Source organism: Coccidioides posadasii, chromosome 1 (assembly GCF_018416015.2).
Source record: "Coccidioides posadasii str. Silveira chromosome 1, complete sequence".
Taxonomy (NCBI): Eukaryota; Fungi; Ascomycota; class Eurotiomycetes; order Onygenales; family Onygenaceae; genus Coccidioides; species Coccidioides posadasii.
Window position 1 is genome coordinate 3,190,156 of NC_089407.1, and position 17,466 is coordinate 3,207,621.

The window sequence follows — 17,466 nt, forward strand, 5'->3', positions numbered from 1 at the left end:
AAGGAATCTCATCCATTCTGCAGCCCATCCACATTCGCCGGCACTGCTATTAAGAGCGCGTCAAAGCTGAATTCTAAGGAAGAAGCCCTGGAGCAATCTCTCAGGGAATTCCTCCGTCATCTATAATTATTTCCTTTTTCGGGCTCTTTCGTGGCTGTTCAAGCGAAGTGGCTCGAAAGAGGCTGGGAACGGACGTGAAAGCCGGATAAACTATAACCCGAACCCGACAGACGGTATCACGTGATATAATAATTAAGTTTATTATATAATAAGGTTTTTCCAGCTGCGATGATCACGTGACATTCTTGTCTTTTGAATGTCGAAATTTCCCGCCAGCGAGTGAGAGGGCGGAAGGCCGAGCATCTCAACGAAGCAGTTTTCCCTGCCATTGCGACTGGACACAATGCGGAACAGGTGCTCTCTTCGTCTTAAATCGCCGGTCAGTCCCTGAGATTGCGCCTCACTTTGTGATTTCCTGGGGTTTCTTCTTGCAGATTGAGCACAACTGACAATCTTCATAGAAAGTTCGGCAATCATGGAGCAAATACAACCTCTACAACCTCCAGCGCCTGACTCCCCCCTACACGACCACTAAAACATTCTTTCAGCAAAAATGGGCCGCAAAATCCCTTGCCCGTGCCTATCACGGAGAACAAGTACGCGAGGGCCAGTGGGAGCGGATGTTTGCACGCCGTCCGAGATCCGTAGTTCCAATGGATGCGAGATACCTGGCGAGAAACGACGGTTCGCTCGAGTCTGCCGGGCGAGGTTCCGGGCTAGAACAACCGCCATCTAAAGGCGGCGAGGAGGGAAAAGTGTTTCGGAGGTCCCTTCCGCCGACGCCGTACATGCAGATGACTTTTGCACCGCTTGAACGAAGATTGGACGTGGCTATCTTCCGTGCCATGTTCGCCAGCAGCACGAGACAGGCAAGACAATTTGTTGTCCACGGGGCAGTTACAGTGAATGGAAAAAAGGTGCGTCTGCATCGCTGGATGTGGATTGAACCCGGCATCACTTGGGATTGGCTAACGCTCAGAACAGATGCAATATCCAGGATATTTACTCAACCCGGGCGACCTTTTCCAAGTTGACCCGGAGCGTGTTATGTTTGCCACAGGTGCCCCAAAAGATGCCAAAGAGAGACGCGCTGGCCGTATCCGACGACGTCTAGGCCGCACCGCACAAGAACAGGACACCGAGAAGGCAGAAGACAAGAAGGAAACGAAACAAAAGGAAGAGACCAGTGAATCCAAGGAAGAACCGGAAGATCCTCGCAAGACGCTCAAACAACTTTTATCGCAGGCCAAGGCGATCATGTCGAACAGCAAAGACAACATTCCCGCCAAACGTAGACAAGAGATACGCGGCTTCCAGCGCGCAGTCCGCCGAGTGCTTTCCCGCTCGAGTTCCAGTACCGTCTTAACTGATAACCTCGAAGCACAGTTCCACGAACTCAAGGCCATCCTAACCAAGGACGTTGAACTGGCTTCTGCCTCCGAAACAACCGAGAGCTCCGAAACTGCACGACCTCAACCTTCCGAAGATGCCTCTTCCCCTGCTAACACGAAATCTACCGACTCTGCATCCATGGAAAACCTAAACAAGGCCCTCAAAGAAGCATCTCTCAACCCTTCTCAACTACTAGACGCCTCCACCTTCACGTCCCTCTCCAACACCGATCTAGACGTCCTCAAAGAAGCCCTCATCCAAATCCACGAAAACCCCATCGACAGCACAAAACCATACGCCACTCCCTGGCGCCCACGCGACTACATGAGCGCCTTCGCCTTTATCCCGCGATACCTGGAGGTGAATCACAAGATCTGTGCCGCTGTTTACGTCCGACATCCCGTGGCCAGACCGGGAATGGCCGAAGTTCCCACTCCATTCAACGAGACGATTGGAGGTGCAGCGTTCGCATGGTACTTGAGAAGAAGATGAAGAACGAAAAACAGCCAAGTACATACATATGAGGAGTTATGTTCTTTTATATAATCAGTGTTTTGGGGGAGTTTTGGGATTTTCACTTTCCGAGTATGTATGCGACAGCAGTGAAGAGCAAAGTTTTGATTTTTCCCGCGGGATTAAATCTACCCGCCTTCATGTACGCCCGTGTTTCTGAGCTGCTGGATGTACTTTTATAAAGGGCATTTGTTAGACGAACTTCTGTATTTGTACGATAGTTGTATAGATACCTGGCTTTCCCATCAACTTTCAAGTGCATGCATGCAAGAGCGTTTCGGCGACGTCGCCAAAGATTTTAGAAAGACATAAGAAAAAGGCCAATCGCGTCGTGGTATTTTATGTAGCTCTTAAATTACAAGCAAAAAAAAAAGAGAAAATAAAACCAAAGGGAAGGGAAATGAAAGTATCCGGCAGTAGGTCATACAGGGTTTGGGCCCAAATATAAAACAACGTTTTCAGCAAGAGAAGAGGGTGGGAAGGGAGGGAAAAAGCGAGAAAGTGTTCTAATAGTAGAAAGTCTCTTCGACCGTACGTCCACGCATCCAGAGAGGCTCGCTGCCGCGGACGTAGATGTCCTCAAACAGAATGCGAGAATTGGCGTCTGGAACAGGCATCTTCTCAGCCTCCGCGACCTCAGAGTCAACAAAGCTGCGGGTCTCCTTGTCGATTGTCTTCAGCTCCTCTTCGGTCGTAACATTCCAGTCCAGCAGCTTGTGCTTAAGTCCTGCGATTGGATCGTTGGTGCTACGCATGCGCTGGATCTCTTCACGGGTTCGGTACGTGGTGCCGGGATCGGACATGGAATGACCACCGTATCTGTATGTGACGTATTCGAAGACGAGGGGTCCGTGTCCAGCGAGAGTGTATTCGCGGCCGTACTTGACGGCGGCCTTGATGGCAAGGACGTCCATTCCGTTGATCTTCAAACCTGGGATGTATTGGCCACGTTTGTAATAATCGGTCATGGCAGCAGCACGGTTAGCCGCGGTACCCATTCCGTATTTGTTGTCTACGTAGCCATTAGCCATTTTGTTTTTCTTTCATCCTTCTCGGAGTGAGAAAATTCGAATAGTCCAAAAACACTTACTCTCACAGCCGAAAATGACAGGGAGGTTCCATAGCTTCGCCATGTTGAACGCTTCAAAGACTTGTCCTTGGTTGGATGCTCCATCGCCATACAAGCAGATTGTAGTGTTCTGCTTGCCCTCGTATTTCTGAGCGAACGCCAAACCGGCACCCACTGGAACCTGAGCACCGACGATACCGTTACCTCCGTAGAAACCTGGCGCAAACATATGCATAGATCCGCCCTTGCCATAGGCAATACCCTCACGGCGACCAAGCAGTTCACCGACTATCGACTTGATCGTTCCACCGCGCATGTACGCGAAGCCGTGGCATCGGTAGGCAGTGATCAATTTGTCTTCTCTATCGAGTGCGTGCTCGATGCCGACGGCGACGGCTTCCTGGCCGGTGGATAGGTGGCAGAAACCGCGAATCTTCTTTTCTTTGTATAGACGATCAGAGGCCATCTCCATGCGTCTGAATTCGTACCGTTAGTCGCCAGAAGGACTGCTCAGTCACGAGAGTTCGGTATTCGGAAACGTACCTTATGGCCACCATATCACGGTACATCTGCTTGAGCTCTTTCTTTGTTACTTCTAGCGTGTATGGGGGAGGATCGAGCTCGTATGTTTCAAAGCTCTCATCGGAGAGCTTGATTGTGAATGGTTTATCATCTTCCTATGATGCTATTAGCCTGCAATTCTGTTTGGGAAAACTTCCTGGAAACGTTGTTGAATTGGACGAAATCGTACAGCTGGGACATTATCAGCATGCGCCGAAGCAGCATTGGTGGTCACCGATCGGCGAGCGAGGGAAGACGGGAATCGACCCAGCTGGGCGGCTGAGCGAGCGCGAACAAGCCTCGAGAACATTTTGTGGAAGAATTCAGCAACTCCAGACCAACCAAAAGCACGCAGAAGAGGAGGAGAGAGCCTGGAGCGGAGAGGTATTTTGTTCACCAGAGAAGCGTTGGGGGAGATCGAAGCTTGAGTTCCATCGACAACCTTGTTGGGCGGCGGCTGCTTAGTCAAATGCGCTCACTCCATAACTAGCAAACGGTGCAAACACGCATTTTCGCTACATCGACACACTCCAGCGAAGCCCGAGCTCGCCTCCCAAGGGCCCATTCATCGACAGCTGGGGTTATCCAACTTCTTCTCGTTGCATGATCCCTTTTTTGGAGTTAGGATATACTTTTTGCCCAGTAACAAGCAACAATGTCTTTGGCAATTCCCAACGCGCCGAACGCCGGCCTTTTCAAACAGGGCTACAACAGGTGAGGAAAGCTTCCAGAGGGCACCCCGCCAAAAAACAGCTCATGCTCATCCCTGTTTTTTTTTGTTCAACCCCAATAGCTACGATGCCGAAGACGGTGCTGTTCTGCGTAATATCGATGCCTGCCACACCATTGCACAGACCGTTCAGACCTCCCTTGGTCCCTTCGGCCGCAACAAGATCGTCATCAACCACCTTCAGAAGATGATTCTTACCTCAGATGCCGCGACGATTCTACGCGAGCTCGATGTGGTACACCCCGCAGCAAAACTGATGGTTATGGCCAGCCAGCAGCAAGAGGCCGAGATGGGCGATGGCACAAATATGGTCATCATACTGGCCGGCGAACTGTTACGGAAGGCAGAAGATCTCTTGCGGATGGGATTGAAGGCCAGTGATATCGCACAGGGTTATGAAAAGGCGCAGATTTTTGCTTTGAGTTGCTTAGACGGTAAGTGAAGTACTTGCCTGAGATTGCCCAAATACTCTACTTTTCCCGGTAGGAGACCCAAGCATGTCTGACTCTTTGCTGGTGATTTAGATCTTGAGGTGGACAGATTGCAGCAATTACGGTCCACAGCCGAGTTGGGGAAGGCATTGAAGACAGTGATTGGCAGCAAGCAGTGCGGCTCCGAAGACATCTTGGCTCCACTTGTCGCCGAGGCCATCTTGGCCGTCATGCCAAAAAATCCCGCCCAATTTAATATCGATAATGTTCGCGTGGTTAAAATCATGGGTGGAAGTTTAGAGCAGTCGAAAGTGGTAAAGGGTATGGTTTTCGGTCGGGAACCCGAAGGATCAATCAAGAAGGCCAAGAAGGCCAAGGTTGGCGTCTTCAGCTGCCCGGTTGACATCTCCCAAACGGAAACCAAGGGGACTGTTCTCCTGAAGAATGCACAAGAAATGCTTAGCTTCACAAAGGGTGAAGAAGACCGCTTAGAGGCCGCGATCAAAGAACTCTACGATTCCGGCATCCGGGTGGTCGTTGCCGGTGCAACCGTTGGCGAGTTGGCTCTACATTATCTGAACCGCTTCAACATCCTTGTCATCAAGGTGCTCTCCAAGTTCGAACTCCGCAGACTATGCCGTGTCGTTGGAGCAACTCCGCTAGCCCGCCTTGGAGCTCCGATGCCAGATGAGATGGGAAGCGTCGACGTTGTGGAGACGATGGAGATCGGCGGAGATCGAGTAACGGTTTTCCGCCAGGAGGAGGCCAGCAGCGTCACCCGAACATCCACCATTGTCCTTCGCGGCGCAACCCAAAACTTCTTGGATGATGTGGAGCGTGCGATCGATGACGGTGTGAATGTCGTGAAGGCCATCACTAAGGATCCCCGACTCGTCCCTGGCGCCGGTGCCACAGAGATCCAGCTCACGGAGAGGATTTCCAAATACGCCGATAGGACCCCGGGGCTGGCTCAGTACGCGATCCGGAAATACGCCGAAGCATTTGAGGTCATCCCGCGCACCCTAGCCGAATCTGCGGGTCTCAATGCTACCGAAGTCTTGTCCAGATTATACACCGCTCACCAGCAGCAAGCCCAATCCGGGTCCGAAGATGAAGAGGAAGGTTCATCGGAAGAAGAGGAGCCATACTGGACCACTGGAGTTGATATCCATGCATCCACCCCCAGTGGCACCATTGACGCGCAGGAGGAAGACATTCTCGACCTCCTTGTTTCAAAGCAGTGGGCGATGAAGCTCGCAACCGAGGCTGCAAGAACCGTGCTGAGCGTCGACCAGATCATTGTCGCAAGGCAAGCCGGTGGGCCCAAGCCGCCGGGTCAGAATCCTCACTGGGACGAGGACTAAGATAATGAATGGCGGATTTATAAGGGATGTGGGTGAGGGGAATCAAACTATGGAATAGAACTGGCCCCTGTAGGCACATTGCGACTATTGCAGATATCAACTACATAATCAAAATCTCATATGCTCAGCCTGTGTAATGGCATCAAGCCACTTTTTGTTTCCCATCCCCCGTCATCAACGCCAGGAACATTCGGCGGGCCAAAAAAGGTAACGGGCGGTGAAACACGGCAGTTTCAGCACATCGAAACTTTAATACATGACTAAGCAAGTAGCATTCACGTGATTAACCCGATTGGCCGGCCAAAAAGCGTCGACTTTTCTCAAAAGTTCGAGCAGTCGAAACCTCCAAAAGCGGTCTGAAGGAACGAAAGCTCCCAATCCCACCCATTGAAGTCCGCAATTCGCAGGGTCGACAGAGAAAGACAGGCATTCAAACGGAGGCACACAAAAGGGAATAGCCGGATCAAAAAAAAGGGAAATATCACGAGTCCCCAGAACCATGGCCCTCCCAGTCCAGATCTCCGCGCGCTGCTGCAGAAATGCACTCCGGCAATCGTCCCTCGCCATGCGAGCAGTGGCCCCAGCATATATTACCTCCCAGCACGCTGGTCGCGCCCGGTGGCAGTCCACAGAAGCCGCAGCGGCGCCAGAGAACCCCAAGATCGCCCAGATAGTGGATCAGATAAGCCAGCTGACGCTGTTGGAGACGGCCGACCTGGTCTCGAGCTTGAAGGTAAGCAAGGAGAAAGATAAATAAAATGAAACGTTTCACACACGGGGAGTTTTGTCCCTTCTTCCCCTTTTCATTCCTATATTTCTCTTATATATGTATATATATGTGTGTGTGTGTGTGTGTGTGTGTGTGTGTAGTTATGTCCCACTTAAAATACCCTCTCCCACTTAAAATACCCACTCACTAACCATCCTCAACTTTTTTTTCTTCCCCCCTCCAGACGCGTCTTAACATTCCCGACCTCCCCGTCGGCGGCTTCGCCATGGCCGCAGGCGGCGCTGCTCCAGGCGCCGCCGCCCCTGCCGCCGAGGAAGACGAGCCCGCGCCCGCCGCGCAAGAAAAGACCCTCTTCAACCTCAAGCTCGAGTCGTTCGACGCATCCGCCAAGGCCAAGGTGATCAAGGAGGTCAAGTCGCTGCTGGGATTGAGCTTGGTGGACAGCAAGAAGTTTGTGGAGAGCGTGCCCAAGGTGATGAAGGAGAGTGTGCCGAAGGAGGAGGCGGAGAAGATCGTTGAGACGTTGAAGGCGTTGGGCGCGAAGGCTGTTATGGAATAAGTAAGAGAGGGGATTGCTCCTTTATTCTTTCCCCCCCCCCTCTGTGGGATCGTGATAGAAAGAGTGTGTATGTGTGGAGTGGAGTGGAGCGGGTGTGAGATTTGCTTTTTTTTTTTTTTTTTATAAACCGCTTGTTCAATGTACGGCCTGGGATGGAAACTTTTCCTTTTTCATTTATTTATTTTAGAGCTTCGCCCCCCGGGTTTCGTCATGTCTCCATATGTGTATACTAGTGGCCCCCCTTTTGGAGTTTTGCTTTTTTTTTATATGATGTTTCATTCCGCTGTACAATGAATCAACGAGATCAAAAAAGCAGCTCTCTGAAAATACGGCTCCTTCATTCCCAGTAACCAAAACATAATATGTGATACTCAATTGCTAGAGCAGATCTTCTTCGGAAGCAACATAGAGCATTCATAAGAAGTCAAACAGCATCCAATTTCTTTTCCCTTTTTCGGTGCCGATCTCATTTTCTAACAAAGCAAATCAAAGTATGAAGAAAGCTATATAATAGCGCAACATCGAAATATTAACCAGAGATTAGAAGGGGTAGCCGTCTTGCGGGTAAGTGGCGTCTGGGGACCGTGCCATAGCTCAAAAACAAAAAGCAGTCAACAACAAACAATGGTACATGGTATCTTGGGCAGGATCTAAGGGAACAAGTGATGTATGACAGAAAAGCATAAAATAAAAAATAAAACAGAACCATCCAAAGTAAACCGGAACATGAAATGCGTAGGAACAGGACATACAATAACATCAATTCATTAAGCCAGTCCAAACCAACCGGGGGGGTGATAACAGTCTCCAAGGACACAAAGGACTACACAATGCAGAACGTCTGTAAGTTTAGAAGGAAAAAAAAAAAAAGAGAAGGGGGGGGGGGGAAGAGAGAGGGACCAATAGTGCAAAAGAAACGAGATCAAAAGAAAAAATATTACCAAAAAATGGGAAGTTCAGAGGACATCAAGTCTCTCACTCCTCAGTTAGACAATCATCTCCCGCCTCGCGCCACTCCCGCGATCGCTCCGTCAGCCGATTGACACCGGATATCCTCTCAGCCCACTGGGCCTCGGACGGCGTTCGGAAAGTATACGCCCTCTGCGACGAGATAACCCCAATAGCCTGCAACACCGCCTTTCTCGAATCCCGTCCAAACACGGCCGGATGCGTGATCCACTCCAGGGCCGCTTCCAGATCCGCATCCAGGGCGGAGATGGTGCTGGAATCAACGGCGGCGGCGACAGGCGTTATCGTGGCTGCTTCCGAGCTATGCGAGGACTGGCGGCCGTCGAGGATCTCCGAAGAGCGTGGCGACGATGGAACGGGAGAGAACCGCTCACTGTTTGAATCAAAGGTGGGCTTCATCGTAGCACTTGTAGGCAGGGGCGGGAGGCTGCCCTTGCCAAGTCCCTTGAGGATGCTCCTCGTTTCAGTGAGGAGGTGATGCGCGCGATCTTGCTGTCCGCGTGAAACCAGCGTCAAGGCCCGTGTCAACATATCAGACGTAAGCAGCTCCATACGCCGCTGCACGATGGACGGATGAGGGGGAATAGGGGGTGTAATAGGCCTCCCAATACTTTTCGGTTTATGAGAAGCAGGTAGCATAGTTATGGCGAGCAAGGATGGTCGAGGAGAATGCGCGAGGTGCCCATCGCGCAGGATATCGCCGTATGTGACATCAGCCTGGATCAGCGGGACCTCCTCGATACTCGTTACACGCTGATCCTCTCCATCCAAGGGACCTCCAAGCGCTTCGAGGCCAGATACAATGCTTTCCCAAGGATCCTGGGGAACGTGTTCAGGAGAAGAATTGTCAGGCGAAATTGCAAGCTGGACCAGGATGTCTACAGACACACAAAAATATGTTAGAACTTCCCCCCCACTCAGCCAGTCATCTGATATCACCATTGTACGTACCTCTCTTGTCTCCGAATCTCAAGTCACCCAGAGCAGCTTCAGCATCCCTGCCCGTTGCACGTTTCGTAGTGTGGAGGGCCCCGCTTATCTTGACAAACCTCGCCGGAGATCCCTCCGGTAGACGTAACTTTAACTTGACGTTTTGGTGGGAGGTCGTCTGTAGGGAGCCCAAACATCCTGCGACGCATTCCCGCAGCATCATCCAATCTTTCACATACATATATGACGCCTTTGTACGGGAGGATAACTCGACCATGGTATCGGGCTTGTGCGTCATCCCCAGCCCAAACGTGTAAATCCCAACCCTATCCAGAATATGTCAGTCATCCGAACATTAGAGTAACTACAGCTTTCCACTATAAAGACTTACTTCGCAGCCTCCGCGCGGGAAATAACAAAATCTACACTTTCAGGATCCGACGTAGACGAATCGCTGATCAGCAAAATTGACGAAAGCGGGTTACTGGACTTGCGCTGCATCAGCAGGTCCATGGCCACATTTGCACCTTCGACCAGGTCCGCTCGGAGACTCTTCTGGCCAACGGGGCGGATTGAATTGAGAACGCCATTCCATCCACCCCAAGCATTCGTCGTCATGCCGACGAGCGGTACTCCGCCTCCACTCGAGCCGAACGTTACCAGGCCCATGCGATCGCGCGGGCCGAGAGACTGCACCAGGAAACGCAGGGTGTCACGCAAAAGCGTGATCTTCAGGCCCTGCATGGATGAGGAGACAGGGATGACGACGACGATATCTAGCGGGACGTGGAAGCTGTTGAGGCGTCCGTCCCGGATAGAATTTGTATAATCGGTCAATGCGGTGGCGGCCGATTTTCCGGCACCGTAGGAAGAGTTGGTGGAAGAGACCCTTGTTTTAGTTTTGAAGGTTCTGTAGTCTTCCTCCTCCGTGCCCGAGTTTTCCACATCGTAATCCGGATTTCGAATGGGGGCATCGACGTTGTGCAGATCCAACAAGGCGCGTTTCCATACGTCGAGCTGGGTGCGACATTGGAACTGTAGATGGAAGCAAGGTAGCTCGTTGACGGACAGATTTAGTGTCAAGATTGTTTCGTCTAGAATAATGTCAGCGCTACCAAAGGATATTTTCTCTTGTTTCCTTTCAAAAAAAAAAAAAAAAAAAAAAAAAAAAAAAAGGATTAGATGGGATATGTAGTACCTGCAACAGTCTCCACCTCCTTAAGGTGCTTCTTGATAAGGATTGAGCCTTTCAATGTACACCGACTGTTTTTACGCTTCGTGGATGGATCATCAAAGGGACTCGTAGCAGGGGGCTTCTTTTCTTTGATACAGATGAGCATCTCTGAGAAAAGATAGCATTCAAGCTCCTGCCACGATCTTCTATCTTTTCCAACTTTAAGTCTGCCGTGCAGCCTGAGCTTGCCAAACCTAGATTATTCATCAGCAGCCATAGTTATAAGGGGGAATACGCATTTCTTGACCATACCGGTCGAATTCAAGGCCATGCCAATTGTCGACGCGCGAGCGCAGATCTTCCGCAATTTCATCGAAATCCTCCTGGGCTTCGTACTGTCCTCGACTAGAGCCTTGATTGGAGGGGTGCATCGGCTTCAGGGGACTCTGGAGTTCCTCACGAGGCAAGGCAGGGATATGAGGCGCGTGGCGCAGAGTTTCCAGATCCGGATGCCATTTTCCATCGGGAACTTCAATTGTGACGAGACAAGTGAGGGACTGCTGTTGTCGCGAGCGATTGAGGGTGGGAAACTCGCTTCGCACCGTGACTATCGGCGCAGGGATAGGGTTCTTCATCATCCCCGGTCGCGGACTGAGCGCCGATTCCATCGCCTGGACATCGTAATCGTGCCTTCGTCCGATGCTCGATTGGTGTGTGTCGGAATAATCGCCCGAGGTGGCAGTTCCTGTCACTTCGCTGTCATTACGCACATGTTGATGTTGTTTCCTCGAAGGAGTAGCCAGTCGCTCGATCCTCTCGCGATGGCTGCTTGCATCCCTGCTGTCTCGACGCCGCGAGTGTTGACTGTCGCGATTCAGCGATCTGGCCGAGAAATCGTTTGAGGATGGCTGACTTGGACGGGAGCCAACATCCCAGGACGGGGTAAGGGTCTGATGGTTGCGGTGGACAGGAGTATCAGTGACAGAGACGGATCGGACGAGGTTGCTTAATTTTTCTAGAAGCCGGGTTAGCTTGACGCTTCCAGAGCGGATAAGAGAGAGAGAGAGGGAGGAGGAGGGGGGGTTAAGGTTTAAGAGAGCGAATTGGCCTTACCAAGGTCCAAGAGGTTTCCTCCTCTGCTGCTATCGAGGCCCAGGGGCGCACTGCAGGTTGGGCAGTACTGACTATCGCATTCCTTGATGTATTCGTAGAAACATGCTTCGTGAGAGACGTGCGCGCAGGAGAACTGCAGGATGCGTTCGCCTCGAAGGGTGTGTTCTAACGGTTCTTCGCAGACGGCGCACTCGCTGCCTACAAACGTGCGCTCCCGACGAGATCTGGATCGGTCCACGTCCATCATGGTCGGTGGTCTGCGCGCGCAAGAAAGAAGGGGGGGGGGGGGGAAGAGAGAGAGAGAGAAAAACAAAAAAAAGAGAAGTCAAAGAGAGAGAGAGAGAGAAACAAAAAGAGAGAAGTCAAAGAGGCACGACGAAACGTCTGCGACCAGCCCACGCGGCCGATCCAGGTGAATAAGTCTTTCTTCTTTCTGCTTGAGAGGGAGACACACACACACACACACACACACACACACAGAGAGAGAGAGAGAGAGGGAGATAGAGAGAGGTGACGAGCCGGGAGGGTGGGCGAGATAGGGATGCTAGCGAGAGCTGGTCAGGGAGGCGGAAGATCCTGTGTTCTCGTCCGCGCACGAACCGCCGTGGGTCAACGATGAAACAAGCGACGGCGGCGATTTAAGCGATTGAAACCGGATGGGGGGTTCCGGACGGTAAGGCGTGAGAAAAAGAAAAAGAGAGAGAGAGGAAGAGGGTGAGAGAGGAGGCAAGACGAGCGGGATCCTGAGAGCTCCTCCCGCCAGCAACCACCCAACAACGAGCGACAAAGCGAGATGAACGAGAGAAAATTGGACCACGAGAAAACGGGGGCCGCCGTCTCTGGAGATCTTCGAAGACGGAACTAAGGTTAGCCTGTCAGCCGTTCGATATCAGCCTTTTTGTCGACTGGGTGGGTTTCGCATGGACGAACAAAGGGCTGCTGATGCGGTGGCGGAAAAGGGAAAAAAAAAGGGGGCGAGAGGAGGGGGTTGTGCCAGTCACGCAGGCTGGTTTTGATGATGATGACGATGATAGAGCCGACTTTGGCAATTTTCGAGAAGCAAACAGCAACGATGCAGCAGCAGCAGAAGCATCAACGCCAACGGGGCAAACTCTCCTTTGTGCAGCGGGTTTGATGACGCTCCAGCGCACTACTACTCAAACGACTGGGCCAGACAAGAGTGCGATCATCAATAGCAATCACGCAAGGGCGGGCACAGGGCCCAGTCCGCACGCTAAGGAGAGGTGCGCGCCCCCATTTTGGCATCGCGCTGGTCGTTTTTTGGGGGGGCAGTTAGTTAGTTAGGTTCAAGGGGTTTTGGTTAGGGTTGTTTTTGTCTGGTCGACCCAGGGGTCAGGGAAGCTGGGGCAAGGTTGGGAAGGGCTACTCATACTCAATCTTCTGCTTCTTCTTCTTCTTCTTCTCCTCTGTTTCTTCTTCTGCGAGCCTGCAGCAGAACCCTGGACGGCGGCGCTGTGGGGCCCGGCAGCATCCCTGTCAATCGCAATTAACACTCGGCTCTGCGCCCAGGGATCCGCCTCTTACGAGGGCCCAGTTTTTACTTTCTTCCCTCCCCCCGGGGGATCGTTCGAAACCGCGCCGTGTTGAGCGACTTTTCCGCCCTGCAGAAGAAGAAGAAGAAGAAGAAGCTATAAGGAAACAGCAAACACGCACAGAGTGAGAGAGGGGGGGAGAGATGGTGGACAATCGTTCCTTCCCCCCAACGCCCGCGGCCCCAAATGACGCATGCCGAGGTGCAGCCAACCAGCCAATCAGCCGCAGCCCTCGCCGCTCTGTCAGACGCTCAACCGGGAAGGTGGGGCGACCGGCGGAGAGTCCCGCAGCAGCAAGCCGGCCAATCACGCTCGCCGCTCCCCTTTCACCGCACTGATTGGTCGGCGGAGTGTGGGGCTCCTGCGATAAGCGAATGTTTTTTACATATTTTATATTTTCTTTTTTCTTCTTTTTTATTTCTCTCACGCCTTCCCAGGATGGCAGGAAACCCTGATTCCCGGACTAGCCGCCGGTCTAGTCCGCTTTTGGATCCCAACCCCATCCATGTGGCGGCCAAGCACATGGCGGCTGCTTCGCCATCCACCCATTTCTCGTGGCTTTTCTCGAGACTCAGAGCTGTTCGCCAAAGCGGGGAAAAAACCAAAAAAAAAAAGAAAAACAGAAAAGAAAAAAAAAAGGAACTAAAAGAGCAGCAGGCAGGAAAGAAGCAAATTCTTGCCCAGCAGAGAGAAGGGCTCAAACGTCGCTGAGGCCTCTGGTCTTCTGTCTGTATGCAGCGTCCATTCCATTGTGTAACCGCCCATAGTAGGCCCTCTACCATCTCTGCTAGCTCTGCCATCTCTGCCATGTTTGTCAGCTCTGTGTCCCCCCCCCCCCCCCCCACACAAAACACCAGGGCCGCTGTTGTGCCTTCGCGGAATCGCTGCATCTCCCTTCCCCCGGCACCTCAGGATGTAGCCTGTCAAACAACGCGTTCAGGGAATCACAGTGCTGTCGTTGCCTCTCCAGGTTCATCCCAAGGGAATATGGATTCCTTTACTCAGCGCCTGCTGGTCTTCTCAGCCTGTTGTCTTTGTGGCTTTACAGAGAAACTCAAAGCCTTCAGGAGAGACTGCCATGGCCCTGGAAGCAACCCGATTCGTGTCACGTAGCGACACCTGTGTTCATCTACAATAGCCTTGCGCGTGACTCGTGTGAGACGGATGAGTCCCTAGTTCTACAGCATTGCAGAATACATCCACTTTTCTTTTCTTCTTTTTTTTTTTTTTTTTTTTTTGTTTTGCTAGTACGCAGCACAGAGTACTCTGGACATCCCACTCTCATTGTATGCAAAGACATGGTTTTCCCGGGCAGAATGGCGGGGCTTTCAAAAAAAGAGACCCCCCAATTGATTTCGTCGTGCTGAAGCGTATCCAAGGTCCGACGCCTCTTAAAGAAGCTAGGGCTCGGCTCCTTGGGAAGATATTCTGCAAATCCTCTTCCTTCGTTTATGCTTAAGTTCCCTGGCTCACGCCCGGTATATTTTGTGTTTTAAGCGACCGCCAAATCTCAACCCCCTCCAGGGCGATCCCTGCTTGCCCACCTGGGAGGCTGGTCCCGATCATTCCAATAATCGACGGCCGATCGCGAGATTTTGCCACCTCGTTTAAAAGAATTCTAGAAAAAAAAAAAGCCTCTGCCGGGAAGAAAAAATTTTACTGTATTTCTATTTTCTTTATCCTTTTGCGGGCTGCGGTGGGGTCTTGAGTTACAGTACCCAATCCGGCCAACGCCCAGTGCCTGCGCCAAGGACCAAATCCAATGGACGGAGGGTGCACACGCTTCTGTCCAATAACAGCCAACAAACATTGCGCCTTTCTGTCACAACGCGGTTCTTTTTTAATTTTTATTTTTTTTTAAAAAAAACAAAAACTTTAACAATACACCAAGAAGGGCGCAGAGGCTGGGCCAGGTTACTCAGTGCTTCGTCCTCTTATCGCGTCGTCCAACAAACGAATTCAACGATCCCAGGGAGCTCCCAATTTTTCCCTTTCTTTGCTGAACAAGGAGTCTCCGCGTTTCACCCGCAAGCTATCTACGTATTCCATAATGAATAATAATAATAATAATAATATCTACATATTCCGCCTTAGTTCCCTATTGATGTTTAAATATCGTACTACATATCTTACACGAATTCGCTGGAGACGACGGAGAAATCGGCAGGGATAAGAACTCCGTGCCCTTCCATTGATGATTTGTGAGATTTGAAATCTCGGTGGTAAATAGATCTCTTCAAAAACTGCCTGTGGTGATACGCGCTTCAAGTACTCTATACAACTATCCACGAATTACGGCATCCCTCAGTAAATCAGTTGCCTGAACAGTATCACAAGCTGACCGAAAACCCGGCGTTTTGGGCCCTGCAAGCCCTGACCCGTCCAATGACGTCCGACCCTCAGCCCCACGACCATGCTTGTGTTTTATGCTTAATCGCACCTCGCCCTCCACCAAAACACGCTTTTTTTTTTCTCCCCCGCTCATTTTCATGCCCAGAACCATCAGCGGTTTCAGAAAAATTTACAAAATTACGGCTGCCGTCTGTGCGCCATCCCTCAAAGGATCGTTCCCACGGAAAAGAACAAGCCAATTCGCGGCTTGAAACTGCTCTCGCCGAGGGGGTGGAGGGGGCCGCGGATGGCCTTGTAAGGCTGAAGAGACGATGAGGCGGGGGCCCATTCCTTCGACTAACTACTCCATTCCACTGGGCAGGAAAGCAGGAGAGAACAGTAGGGTTGTGCGCCCTGCCTAGCAAAATGTGAGGCCTGCCTGGTCCATGGCGCACGCCCACACACGAGGTAGCCGCTTAAGCAACCCACATCCAAGTGATTACGCAGCGCAAGAAAGAAACGCATTTGACATCGATCCTTTACCAGCCGGTGTGTCAGAGCATCTGGTGGACATGACCAATCCACTGCCTCACCCTCGTCTGCGATTCCGTGGGCCTTGTAGAAACCTCGGAGGTTGCTCTCACACCGAGCCTTTTGTTCACACCGACTCCAAAACAATCTTCTACATAATCGTTGGAGAAGAGACGAGTTTTCTGTGACGACACTAGGAGAACTGGAGACATGATGACATCGAAATTGAGGCATCGTAATAAGACCCTCAGCTGAGCTCTTTTCATATATATGTGCGTTATTTTTTTATTTTTTTTTCCTTCGAAAGCCCAGCGTATTCTTACCGACGAGAGAGGATTTGGGGAGGATCCATTGTAAGGAATCGCCAGGAATCATCGATCCCAGCTCTTTGGGCCAAATTTTGGGAGGGATCGTCTCACCACTATAGTCCGTACTCCGCTTTTGGATTTGTTCGACCAAAAAAAAAAAAAAAAAAAAAAAAAAAAAAAAAAAAAAAGGAAAGGGAGTGCACCGTTCACATGCTTGGTTCCGTCTAAGCCCTTTTCGCGTCTCTGTGCTCCTGGCTCCCCCTCACCTAATGGCAAGAGTCACGAGCATTTCCACATTCCCCAGTGAGCAAGCGGCGTCTGGGAATGCTTCACACCCAGGGATAGCCCTTGAAGACACGGTATGTTTTTCCTAGGATCTCACGCAACCGTTGCTGCAAGGATCCTTCTGCCAAAGATCTTCCAACTACTGGAGATCTGCAGAAGCAATGGAGATCAAACCCACATGTCGAGTCTCTCTGGGAATCTGCTGCTACGTAAGATATGGAGTAACCGCTCCGGAGTAATCCGTATGGGAATACGCATTTCCCCCACTCTGAACTTCCTGCAGGAATGCGCACGGCGTGTTCCTGTCCAGTACTTGGTTGTGGTTCAGGGATGTAGCGTCTTGGCGATCATCAAGGCGAAAACCAAGGGGGGTCGTGTCAATCATTCATAAGTATGTATATCGAGTTCAGTTCAGGAATCCCCACGGCCACATGCGGATAAGCAGTCATCCACTGTGATGTTGGCTTTGTACTCCGTAAACTGAGCCCTTTTGGATCTTCTGCACCTGAACTCAAGACGAGCTGATGGGCCGGCCGCCTGCGCCGTCGATCATCCGGCGTGACGCTATTCCATTCCGGTAAACACACGGAACGGGGATTAACAGTAAATCCGCGGAGCTACTCCCAAACTAGAATGGTGCGGCCAGGTTTGGTTTAGCTCCAGCGACCACAGAGACTCTTGGGAAAATCACACGGCAAATCCAACATCGAGCCCTGATCGATTGCACTTTACAACGGCGAAGGTCTTCCTTGCGATTACGGATTGCGCCTGAAATAAAACCACGCATTGTGATAGAATATTCATGATATGCATTTTGCCTTCTCTTGACTAGAGTTCTTTACAGTGTGATTTTACATCCTTAA

At 51.3% G+C, this 17,466-nt stretch overlaps 5 protein-coding genes across 5 annotated transcripts; 3 read left to right on the forward strand and 2 right to left on the reverse strand.

The window, feature by feature from the left end:
- Positions 1-347: 347 nt before the first annotated feature.
- On the forward strand, positions 348-2,297 carry NAM9 (mitochondrial 37S ribosomal protein uS4m). The gene is made up of 3 exons (XM_003070908.2): positions 348-439; positions 522-977; positions 1,045-2,297. Exons 1-3 carry the CDS (start codon positions 404-406, stop codon positions 1,942-1,944), a joined length of 1,392 nt encoding a protein of 463 aa, XP_003070954.2. The 5' UTR covers positions 348-403; the 3' UTR covers positions 1,945-2,297.
- PDA1 (alpha subunit of pyruvate dehydrogenase) lies at positions 2,241-4,005 on the reverse strand. Its single transcript, XM_003070907.2, has 4 exons — positions 3,786-4,005; positions 3,578-3,711; positions 3,056-3,510; positions 2,241-2,977 (listed from the first exon to the last, which is right to left on the reverse strand). The coding sequence occupies exons 1-4, from the start codon at positions 3,903-3,905 to the stop codon at positions 2,472-2,474; spliced, it is 1,215 nt and encodes a 404-aa protein (XP_003070953.1). The 5' UTR covers positions 3,906-4,005; the 3' UTR covers positions 2,241-2,471.
- Positions 4,006-4,148: 143 nt separating this feature from the next.
- Positions 4,149-6,252, forward strand: CCT8 (T-complex protein 1 subunit theta). Its single transcript, XM_003070906.2, has 3 exons — positions 4,149-4,309; positions 4,389-4,759; positions 4,850-6,252. The coding sequence occupies exons 1-3, from the start codon at positions 4,251-4,253 to the stop codon at positions 6,118-6,120; spliced, it is 1,701 nt and encodes a 566-aa protein (XP_003070952.2). The 5' UTR covers positions 4,149-4,250; the 3' UTR covers positions 6,121-6,252.
- A 206-nt stretch (positions 6,253-6,458) lies between these two features.
- On the forward strand, positions 6,459-7,737 carry D8B26_000910 (mitochondrial 54S ribosomal protein bL12m). Its single transcript, XM_003070905.2, has 2 exons — positions 6,459-6,853; positions 7,074-7,737. The coding sequence occupies exons 1-2, from the start codon at positions 6,620-6,622 to the stop codon at positions 7,407-7,409; spliced, it is 570 nt and encodes a 189-aa protein (XP_003070951.1). The 5' UTR covers positions 6,459-6,619; the 3' UTR covers positions 7,410-7,737.
- A 615-nt stretch (positions 7,738-8,352) lies between these two features.
- Positions 8,353-11,842, reverse strand: D8B26_000911 (uncharacterized protein; the record flags this gene model as incomplete). Its single annotated transcript, XM_003070904.2, has 6 exons — positions 8,353-9,256; positions 9,330-9,634; positions 9,700-10,402; positions 10,507-10,736; positions 10,795-11,497; positions 11,596-11,842. 6 exons carry the CDS (start codon positions 11,840-11,842, stop codon positions 8,385-8,387), a joined length of 3,060 nt encoding a protein of 1,019 aa, XP_003070950.2. The 3' UTR covers positions 8,353-8,384.
- Between the last annotated feature and the right edge of the window lie 5,624 nt (positions 11,843-17,466).

Coding starts and splice junctions, on each gene's coding strand:
- PDA1 (XM_003070907.2), bottom strand. CDS start 3,905: ATGTTCTCGAGGCTTGTTCGCGCTCGCTCAGCCGCCCAGCTGGGTCGA. Junction 3,712..3,785: donor ATGCTGATAATGTCCCAGCT/GTACGATTTCGT, acceptor ATAGCATCATAG/GAAGATGATAAACCATTCAC. Junction 2,978..3,055: donor TGTCATTTTCGGCTGTGAGA/GTAAGTGTTTTT, acceptor ATGGCTACGTAG/ACAACAAATACGGAATGGGT.
- CCT8 (XM_003070906.2), top strand. CDS start 4,251: ATGTCTTTGGCAATTCCCAACGCGCCGAACGCCGGCCTTTTCAAACAG. Junction 4,310..4,388: donor TTCAAACAGGGCTACAACAG/GTGAGGAAAGCT, acceptor CAACCCCAATAG/CTACGATGCCGAAGACGGTG. Junction 4,760..4,849: donor TGCTTTGAGTTGCTTAGACG/GTAAGTGAAGTA, acceptor CTGGTGATTTAG/ATCTTGAGGTGGACAGATTG.
- D8B26_000910 (XM_003070905.2), top strand. CDS start 6,620: ATGGCCCTCCCAGTCCAGATCTCCGCGCGCTGCTGCAGAAATGCACTC. Junction 6,854..7,073: donor ACCTGGTCTCGAGCTTGAAG/GTAAGCAAGGAG, acceptor TCCCCCCTCCAG/ACGCGTCTTAACATTCCCGA.
- NAM9 (XM_003070908.2), top strand. CDS start 404: ATGCGGAACAGGTGCTCTCTTCGTCTTAAATCGCCG. Junction 440..521: donor CTCTTCGTCTTAAATCGCCG/GTCAGTCCCTGA, acceptor CAATCTTCATAG/AAAGTTCGGCAATCATGGAG. Junction 978..1,044: donor TTACAGTGAATGGAAAAAAG/GTGCGTCTGCAT, acceptor CGCTCAGAACAG/ATGCAATATCCAGGATATTT.